This window comes from Suncus etruscus, chromosome 4 (genome assembly GCF_024139225.1).
Source record: "Suncus etruscus isolate mSunEtr1 chromosome 4, mSunEtr1.pri.cur, whole genome shotgun sequence".
Lineage (NCBI taxonomy): Eukaryota > Metazoa > Chordata > Mammalia > Eulipotyphla > Soricidae > Suncus > Suncus etruscus.
Window position 1 is genome coordinate 14,322,700 of NC_064851.1, and position 10,116 is coordinate 14,332,815.

General features: G+C 51.3%; 1 protein-coding gene across 1 annotated transcript; it reads left to right on the forward strand.

The window, feature by feature from the left end:
- Window positions 1-210: 210 nt before the first annotated feature.
- Window positions 211-9,906, forward strand: TAPBPL (TAP binding protein like). Its single transcript, XM_049772044.1, has 7 exons — window positions 211-322; window positions 923-1,141; window positions 1,279-1,551; window positions 6,057-6,395; window positions 7,127-7,429; window positions 9,576-9,659; window positions 9,792-9,906. Exons 1-7 carry the CDS (start codon window positions 253-255, stop codon window positions 9,833-9,835), a joined length of 1,332 nt encoding a protein of 443 aa, XP_049628001.1. The 5' UTR covers window positions 211-252; the 3' UTR covers window positions 9,836-9,906.
- Window positions 9,907-10,116: the final 210 nt, after the last annotated feature.

Below are 10,116 nucleotides of genomic sequence, written 5' to 3' on the forward strand. Positions count from 1 at the left end.
GCCCCCCTGGCACCTTCATCCAATGGCTTCACCTAGAGGCCGAGGTAGTCGCCGAGCTGCTTCCTGGAAGAGAAAGTGAAAGAGAAGCCAAAGCCGGCCCAGGACTGAAGCCAAGCCAGCCGAGGCCTTCCCCCATGATCTGATCTGCTTGGCAGGCCTGGGGGGATTTGGGGCGATCCTCTACCCCCATCTCCTTCTCGCAGAGGCTGCATAAAGCGCAGTGGTGGGGACCCCTGCGTGCCAGCCGCCCCCATGGGCATGGGCATGGAGGTGGAGTGGTGCCTGTTGCTCTGTTTGGCTCTCTCAGGACAAGCAGTTGCCGGTGAGTGGGGACTCCAGGAGGGAGATGTTAGGTTGGGGAAGTACAGGCTACAGGCTTCTCCCAGACTTCAGGTGGGAAAGGGGACCCCAGGGGCCTTCTGAGCCCCACTGGTGATTGGCACAGAGGCTGGCAAAGCTAGGAAGCTGCCAAGTGTGGGCAGATGGTCTAGAGCTCCGAGGGCAGAGGCCAAAGAAGAAGAGTGTGTACAGGAGTGAGTGTGTGTGTGTGTGTGTGTGTGTGTGTGTGTGTGTGTGTGTGTGTGTGTACAGGGGCTAGGACCCCGTAAGATAACTTGTTTCCCTTAATAACTCTGCCTTTTGGGGGAGTGTGTCAAAAAGGAACTTTCGGGGGGCCGGAGAGATAGCATGGAGTAAGAGTTAAGGTGTTTGCTTTTCATGTAGAAGGTCATTGGTTCGAATCCCGACATCCCATATGGTCCTCCGAGCCTGCCAGGAGTAATTTCTGAGCATAGAGCCAGGAGGAACCCCTGAGCTCTGCCAGGTGTGGCCCAAAAACCAAAAACCGAAGAAAAAAAAAAAAAAAAAGAAAGGAACTTTCTGGGCCACAATACTCATCTCACCCACTCCACCTCCCCACCAGCAGACCAGCTTTGGCAGCCAGTGGATGTAGTCTTAGATTGTCTCCTGGCCAAGGAAGGCAGCCGGCGTGGAGCTTTTGGCAGCAGTGGGGACAGGGTAAAGACCTTGCTGGTGCTGAGACAGGTGCCAGTGCTGGATGATGGCTCCCTGGAAGGCATCACCAACTTCCAAGGGGATGGACTGTCCACGGATGACTCACCTGCCACCTTTGAGGCTTCAGGTATGAGCTCTCTACCCTGGAGTCTAATCCTGGGGTCCCCATGGGGACAGCCCAGTATCAAGGACACCCTCTGCACCCCAATCCACTAGGCTCCGTGTCCTCCATCCAACTCACAATCCTTTGTTCTTCTCTCCCAGTGGACCTGGTCCAGATCCCCCAGGCCGGAGCCCTACTCCACGCAGACTGCAATGAGAAACAGGTGGCCTGTGAGTTATTGCATTACTTCCTCCAGACCAGGCCAGAGGCCGCTGTGGAACCAGCAACTTGCTTCATGGCCACTGTGCAGGTGTCCGATGGTGGGCCAAGCATCTCCATGGTGATGAAGACCCTTGGGGATACTGACAAAGAGACTATCAAGCACCCCAAGCTAAATCTGTCCCTGAGTCCTCAGGGTACTGTGAAGGCTGCAGGTGAGATTATGAAAAAGGGTAGAAAGTTTTGTTGTTTTGTTTGTTTGTCTTTCCTTAAATATCCAGAGATGGGGCTGGAGAGATAGCATGGAGGTAAGGCGTTTGCCTTTCATGCAAGAGGTCATCGGTTCGAATCCCAGCGTCCCATATGGTCCCCCGTGCCTGCCAGGAGCAATTTCTGAGCATGGAGCCAGGAGTAACCCCTGAGCACTGCCGGGTGTGACCCAAAAACCACAAAAAAAAAAATATCCAGAGATGAGGATGAGGGTATTAGAAGGAAAAGAATTGGGGCTGGAGAGATAGCATGGAGGTATGTTTGCCTTGCATGCAGAAGGTCGGTGGTTCAAATCCTGGCATCCGATATGGTCCCTCGAGCCTGCCAGGAGTGATTTCGGAGTATAGAGCCAGGAGTAACCCCTGAGCATTGATGGATGTGACCCAAAAACAAGCAAAAAAAAAGGAAGGAAGGAAGGAAGGAAGGAAGGAAGGAAGGAAGGAAGGAAGGAAGGAAGGAAGGAAGGAAGGAAGGAAGGAAGGAAGGAAGGAAGGAAGGAAAAGAACTAATACTGAGCCTCCATCACTCAGGTCATTTGGGGTACCCCCAGAAATACTCAGGTGGGGTCTGAGAGATAGTATAATGGGTAAGATGCTTGCTTTGCATGCAGCTGACCCAATTTTGGTCCCCAGTACTACATAGGGTCCCCAAGAGTGATCCCTGAGCACAGAACAAGGAGCAGGTCCTGAGCACAACCCAGTATGGCCCCTAACAGAAACAGCAGCAAAAACAAAAGACCCCAATTGGGGTGAGGTGTGGAGATATGGCTCAAAGGGTTGGTTTTTTTTTTTTTTTTTTGGTTTTTGGGCCACACCCGTTAACGCTCAGGGGTTACTCCTGGCTATGTGCTCAGAAGTTGCTCCTGGCTTGGGGGACCATATGGGACGCCGGGGGATCGAACCGCGGTCCGTCCAAGGCTAGCGCAGGCAAGTCAGGCAACCTTACCTTTAGTGCCACCACCGGGCCCCGGCTCAAAGGGTTGGAGCATGTGCTTTGTATGCAGGAAATCCCTGAGTTCGATCCTTAGTATCTCATGTCCCCCCAGCATTACTAGGAATGGCCCCTGAATATTGCTTGGTGTGGCCCCCAAAAGACTCAAAGTGGGGGTCATTTTCACCTCAGCAGCTTGCTGCTCTTATGCTGACTGTCTGCAGTCTGCACCATTTTCTACCGATAAAAGTTGGCCTGGTCTGCTGTTCAGATAATTAGAACAAAGCACAGGGACCCAGAACCTGTTCTTTCACACTCATCAGTAAAGCAGCAGCAAGCACCCTTACTTTCTCCAAGTCAGCATATTCTAGAAGGCTCAGGAAATTGAGGACACGGTGGAAGGTTTCTCCAAGTATTTGGCCCCTGAGAAGGACCAGCCAAATTGAAGATGCTTTTCAGGTTGTCCTCCTATGTTAAGAAAGTCCGAGGAGGGACCAGAACAATAGTACAGCAGGTAGGGCATTTGACTTCCATGTGGCCAACCCAAGTTTGACCCCGGCATCCCATATGGTATCCCCTTCCCAATCCAGCCAGAAGTGATTACTGAGCACAGATCTAGGAGTAAACAAACCCTGAACACCACCAGGAGATGCCCCCAAACAAACAAACAAACAAACAAACAGACAAAAATAAAGTCCCAGAACATTTGAAGAGGCTTTCTGCATTGTCCTGTGCCAACCATATTTCTGGCATGGCTGTTGTTGTCCCTCTGTATTTTGGAATATTTTTTGCACACTCAACAAAGGGGAAAGAATAGGAGAAGGAATGCCTGTATGTCCTCAACACCCTGCCAGTCTCCTTTATTCATTTTAATTCCTCAGAGCTATACTTCACCTCAAATGCATTGACTTATGACTCAAGACAAGGATATTCTACTTCATAACCACAAGGCCACCATCCCTTTAGCAACAAATCAAAGTGGGGAGAAGCCTAGTCCATGGCGGACATTAAAGAGACATAGTGGGGGGCTGAAATGGTGGTGCAAGTGGTAGGACGTCTGCCTTGCATGTGCTAGCCTAGGACAGACCTAGGTTCAGTCCCCCAATCCAGGAGTGATTTCTGAGTGCAGAGCCAGGGTTAACCCCTGAGCGTCACTGGGTGTGGCCACCCCCCCAAAAAAAAACAACAACAAATAAACAGTGGGGAAGGGGAGTCCTGAGGCTTAAGAGGTAGGGGCCAGAGAGATAGCAAAGCGGTAGGGCATTTGCCTTGCACAGAGATGACCCAGGAGGGAAGTGGGTTCAATTCCAGGCATCCCATATGGTTCCCCCAAGCCTGCCAGTAATGATTTCTGAGTACAGAGCCAGGAGTAACCCCTGAGCACCACTGGGTGTGGCCCAAAGACAAAAAAAAAAAAAAGCTAATTTTATTGGGCTTTTCGTAGAGCTATTTAAGAAATATTTGATTGCAGGACCAGATGATAGCAAAGTGAGAAGGGCACTTGTCTTGCACATAGCCAACTCGGATTCAATCCCCAGCATCCCATATGATCCCAGAGTTCACCAGGAATAATCACTGAGCCCAGAATCAGGAGTAAGTTGGGTTTAGCCCCAATAAAAGCAAACAAAAAAGTACTGATGTTGATTTAGAACATTAAAGGAAGTTGAATTTTGACTTTCTGTTTGACAATGTTATTGCATCCATTTCAAAAACACCTTAGGTGGGCCATAGAGATAGAGATAGAACAGCCTGTCAGGCGCTTGCCTTGCATGCAGCCATTCCCAGATTAGTCCTTGACATCACATATGGTTCCCTGAGCATCATCAGGAATGACCCTTGAGCACAGAGCGCAGTAAACCCTGAGGGGGGAGGATGTGATCACAAAACCAAAAAAATAACTTAGGTTACTGAATGATCATTCTCCATTGGTGGAGTATGCAGAAAGAAAACAATGGACCAAACAATATCAATGGAGAAACCCCTGATCTCCAATGGCAAAATTGAGATAACCTAGCAGTAGAGGGAAGGTCCCCAGTGGGGACTGCAAGAAGTGGTCTGAAAGTGAGATAAGAACAGTAGTGTGGGGCCGGCGCGGTGGTGCTAGAGGTAAGGTGTCTGCCTTGCCAGCACTAGCCTAGGATGGACCATGATTCGATCCCCCGGCATCCCATATGGTCCCCCAAGCCAGGAGCGACTTCTGAGGCATAGCCAGGAGTAACCCCTGAGCGTCACCAGGTGTGGCCCAACCCCCCCTCAAAAAAAAAAAGAACAGTAGTGTAGGGTCTGGGACACTTTAGAGATGATGAGGTACAATAATGTTGTACCTCAAAACTATAACTACTATACCCATGTTACCTAAACTAAAAATAAAATCCGGGGCCAGAAAGATAATACAGTTGGTAGAACATTGCTGACCCAGATTCTATCTCCAGCATCCCGTATGATGCCCTGAACACTGTCAGAAGTGATCCCAGAGTGCAGAGCCGGGTGTGACCCCAAAACAAAAACAGAATTTTTAGGGCCAGAGAGATTGTTTAAGTGGTAAGGCTCCTGGCATAGCAATGTCCAAGGCTCTAAATTCAGTTCCTGGCACTGTAAACTCACCAAATATCTCTTTTGGAGTGGGGTAGGGGGAACTCAGTTGATTGTCCTCAAGGCTACTCCAGGCTCTGTGCTCAGGAATTACTCCTGATGGTACTTGGGGGACCATATGGGGTGCCGGGGATCCAACCTCGGTTGGCTGTGGCAAGCCAAATGCCCTCCCTGTTGTTCTATAGTTCCAGCCCCCAGAATATCATCTTTCTTGGTTTTATTTATTTGCGAGGGCAGAAATGTAAGGAACCAGTCCTGGTTCTGTGCTCAGGGGATCCTGGTCTCCTAAAGTCATGTGCTCAGTCCATTGAGTCCTCTCCCATCTTTTGGAATATCCTAACATTTGGATGTTCCCTACACATTTGGTTCATCAGAATTAGGTTCCATGTATTTGACCCAAAAATGATCACTGTGTATTTTTATTTTTTAAATTTTCTTACTTTTGCTCAAGGAGGCAGATGGTATTGGACCCACTACTGGCGATACCCAGGGGACGCTATAGGATGCCGGGGTTTGAACTAGGGTTGGCTGCATGCAAGGCAAATCTCCCCCATCTCCAACCCAGTCCTATAGCTTTCCTACCCCTGTTCTGATGCTTCTTCTTCAGAGACTTCTGTATTGCTTCCTGGATCTCAGATCAGCAGCCCCCTCCACCCACCCACACTCCCCAAAGCCTGGCCATTGTATTTTCCTGGTGAGAGTCCCACAGGTTTCATCAGATCATTGTGGGGTGAGGAGGGCTCTGAGTTCACAACAGAGCAGTGAAGGCCACCCAGAGCCTTCCCGGTACCCATTTTTGTGTTCCATGGGTACTTGACTTCACTGTTTAGGGAGGTCAGAGCGGTTAAGTGCCTACAGCCCCCAAAGCAAACAGTGTCCAGGAGGAAGTGTCTTTCCATCACCCCCTTTCTCTTTTGTCCTGCCACAGTGGAATTCCAAGTAACCACCCAAACCCCCACTCTGACGTCTCCACTGGGGTCCTCAGCCTCCTTGCACTGCAGCTTCTCCAAGGCACCAGGCCTGACCCTCACCAGCGTGGAATGGCGGCTGCAGCACCAAGGCCATGGCCGGATGGTGTATCGCTGGTCCCCAGATCAGCAGCGGACAGATAGGCCAGGTGCCACCCTGGAGCCAAACCCCCTGCTGGAGGCGGGGGATGCCTCCCTCACTCTCCCCAGCCTCGTTGTGGAGGATGAGGGCACCTATATTTGCCAGGTTACCACCTCCCAGTACCAAGCCCAGCAAATCACCCAGTTGCACCTCCAAGGTAAGTACAGGGTGGGGTTCACTGGGGGGGTGTAAAATAGGAAGATCCTGCTCCTTAGGTGGGTGCCCCAGAAAGGGGTCCAGAAGCTCTGGCTGTATCCTGAGAGGCACCTGGTAGGCATGCCGCCTCCATGCTCTCTCCCATCTAGAAGCTTCCACAGCACCAGACTGAACTTTCCCGTGTCTCAGTTGAGGATCAACTGGGCGAGAGTGCCCCAACTTGGTCACTGCCTCCATTCACCCCCATGCTTTTGGATCACTTCCTAGAAAGCCTAAGGGACCTGGAGAGAGGGTGTGGGAGGGCCCCTGAAACCCTGATGTCACCACTGAGAGCCTAGCCTCACCTGCTCATCTGAACTCTGAGCCACCTGTGATGGTCTTCTGCATAGTCAGGAAATGTGAACCCCTTTCTGCCTTGTATCTGGGGGCTCCTTCACCCTTGAGGAAGAAAGAAACCCCAGCTCCACAGAGCCTCCTCTCTCAACAGGAAAAAGTCATGTGGGGGCCCTCTGCTGGACCTTAAGAGCCTTTTAAAATCTCCATTCTCTTATTTCTTATGAGGGAGTGCCCAGGGGGTTGCTCTTGGTTCTGCAATTAGGGATTACTCATGGTAGTGCTCAGGGGAGCTATGAAGTGCTGGGGGATGGAACCCAGGTGAGCCGTGTGCCAGGGTAGACCCCTACCCACTGTGCTATCTCACTGCTCCCCCCCCCACTCCTTTCTTTTTTCCAGCTTCCCCCAAAATACGACTGAGCCAGGTGAACAAAGCTCTGCCCTCCACCCTCACCTGCCATGTCACTGGCTATTACCCTCTGGATGTGGCCGTCACGTGGACACGAGAGGAGCTGGGGGGCAACCTGACCTCTCTCTCCGAGGCCTCCTTCTCCAGCCTCCGGCAAAGCACAGCTGGCACCTACAGCATCTCCTCCTCTGTCACAGCTGACCCTGGCCCTGCCGGTGCCACATATACCTGCAAGGTCACCCATGTGTCCCTACAGGAGCCCCTGGGAGCCAGCATGTGGGTTGCCCCACCAGGTATGGGATGTCCATATGCTTTGTGCATTTCAGCTCTGGACCAGGGTCTCTTGCCTCTTCTTTCTAGCCTTGCCTTGTCTTCCCCAAGGGGGTGGCTGCCACAACCCCCCTGAAATTTTCTCTCAGCACAGGCGGTGTGCTGAGAGACTGGGCAAGGCTGAGTTCCCAGGGCGGCAGTGATAATTCTGAGAGCTGGAGTACAGGCTTTGCACCTGGCAGGCCTAGGTTCGATCCCCAGCACCATCTAGTTCCCCCAGCATGACCAGAGCAACCTCTGAGCACTGAGCTGGGAGTAGTTTTCCCCAAAACAAAACAAAGAAAAAAACAACTTGTAAAACTTTTCTGGTTTTGAGCCATACCCAAAGATGCTTAGGGGTGACTCCTGGCTCTGCACTCAAAAATTACTTTTGGTGATGCTCTGGAGACCATATGGGATGCTTGGGATGGAACTCAAGTCAGCCATGTCAAGGCAAGTGCCCTAACTACCTGCTGTACTAGTGCTCCAACCCGTGGAACAGGATTTTTTTTTTATTTTGTTTTGTTTTGTGGCCATGTCCAGAGTGCTCAGGGGTGTCTTGGCCTTCCTGGTGGTGATCAGGGAATCATAGAGGATGCTTCAGATCAAACCTGGGTCAACCATGTGCCAGGCAAATGCCCTACCAGCTCCACTGTGTTATTGCTTGACTCCTGGAACAGGAATTCATTTTTGTTTTGTTTATTTGGTTTTTTGGACCATACCTAGTGGCACACAGCGGTTACCCTTGCTTGGCTCTGCACTCAGGAATCACTCCTAGTGGGCTCCAGGGACCATATGGGATGCGAGATCAAAGCCAGGGTGGCTGCCTGCAAGGCAAATGCCTTCCCCACTGTGCTATCGCCCTGGCCTGGCCCCAAAGAACAGCTTCTTTTTTTTTTGTGTGTGTGTGTGTGTGTGTGTTTTTTGGGTCACACCTGTTTGACACTTAGGAGTTACTCCGGGCTATGTGCTCAGAAATTGCTCCTGGCTTGGGGAGACCATATGGGACGCCAGGGGATCGAACCACGGTCTGGTCCTTCCTACGCTAGCGCTTGCAAGGCAGACACCTTACCTCTAGCGCCACCTTCCCAGCCCCAGAACAGCAATTCTTTTTTTTTTTTTTTTTTTTTTTTTTGATTTTTGGGCCACACCCGGTAATGCTCAGGGGTTACTCCTGGCTATGTGCTCAGAAGTTGCTCCTGGCTTGGGGGACCATATGGGACACTGGGGGATCGAACCGCGGTCCATCCAAGGCTAGCGCAGGCAAGGCAGGCACCTTACCTTTAGCGCCACCGCCCGGCCCCAGAACAGCAATTCTTATATAGTAATTCTTATATAGCAGCCCCAAAGCAGGTGGAGATCTCTGCATGGGAGGCTCTTTGGGCAGTGATGGCGTAGTATCTTGCCTCCCTTATGTGGAAATGTATTCTCAGGTGTTCATTTGCCTGAGATTAGAGTAGATGGTAAGAGAGAACAACAAATGCACAACAGGTGGTCTGAACTCTTGACTGCTGTTAGCAAATCGCTCCCAAGTGGGCAGCAAGCTCAGCTTCCTCCTGGGGCCACTTTCCAGGGTGACCTTGAACAGGAACTGAGTGGCCTTTTAGAGATGCAAATATCTGGGGCCTCTGGAGATGGAAGGGAGCTCACTGGACTACCATCAGCCCCCAGCATTTTTTACCTCAGTTCACACTCTTCCCTGGCTGTTGGCAGAGGTCCTACTGAATGTCAGTGACTAATCTGACCTCAATCTCTTGCAAGCAACGAAATGTGCCGAGTTGAACCAAGACTGAGAAAGAGAAATTGGTATGAAGTAACACAAAGTATCTGGCAACCTCGTTGGGAGTTTATTGTTGTTGCTTTCTTATTTTGGTTTTTGGGTATCACCCTGCTGTGCTCAGAGTTGTTCCTATTGCAGTGTTCAGGGGACTAGGTTCTGCCAGAAACTTTCTCTCTCTCCTCTCTCTTTCCCTCCCTCCTTTCTCCCTCCCTCCCTCCCTCTCTCCTCTCTCTCTCTCTCCCTCTCCCTCTCTCTTCTCTCTCCTATGCTCCTGTGTCAACCCTGTGGAAGTGCTGGCTCCCTGCCATTCTCTGCCCCCTGATTTACCCACGCTGCTCTCTCACCCACAGAGCAGAGAACAACCTTGGGTGCCCTATTTGCCAGCAGCCTTTTCATCCTCACACTGTGGCTCCTGATGCTTCAGAGACGGCAAGGTAGGAGCCCAAGTACCCTCCACTCTGCCCTGGACCCCCTTTACATGAGATGAAACCCCCATATCCTAACCTCCATCCCCCACAACTCCAGCTTTGGGGTTATCCCTGTCTCATTCTTTGGTTCTCTCCTAGCTACCTCAGCAAGGTCTGCCAAGATGCTGAGGGCCTCTGGGTAGACCTTTTCCTGCCTCAGGGTGGAATGGAGGAGTCATGAAAGAGCTCTCACAGCCACCCCCAAAGTACCAAGAAGTTCTGGCGTTGGCTCCACCTCTAGTCACTCTGCATCCTAGATGGTGAATGAAAAGGTGGCAGAGCGTCACAGGAAGGCAACATGTCTGTTGGGAGGCTGACACACGAGACAGATCTGAGAGGGCCAGAACTCTGTCCAATAAAAGCTCTATGTCCTGGGAGCCAAACCATTCCACTGTCCTGTCTGGCCCCCACTCATAGGCCTCGT

Coding starts and splice junctions, on each gene's coding strand:
- TAPBPL (XM_049772044.1), top strand. CDS start 253: ATGGGCATGGGCATGGAGGTGGAGTGGTGCCTGTTGCTCTGTTTGGCT. Junction 323..922: donor CTCAGGACAAGCAGTTGCCG/GTGAGTGGGGAC, acceptor CCTCCCCACCAG/CAGACCAGCTTTGGCAGCCA. Junction 7,430..9,575: donor CATGTGGGTTGCCCCACCAG/GTATGGGATGTC, acceptor TCTCACCCACAG/AGCAGAGAACAACCTTGGGT.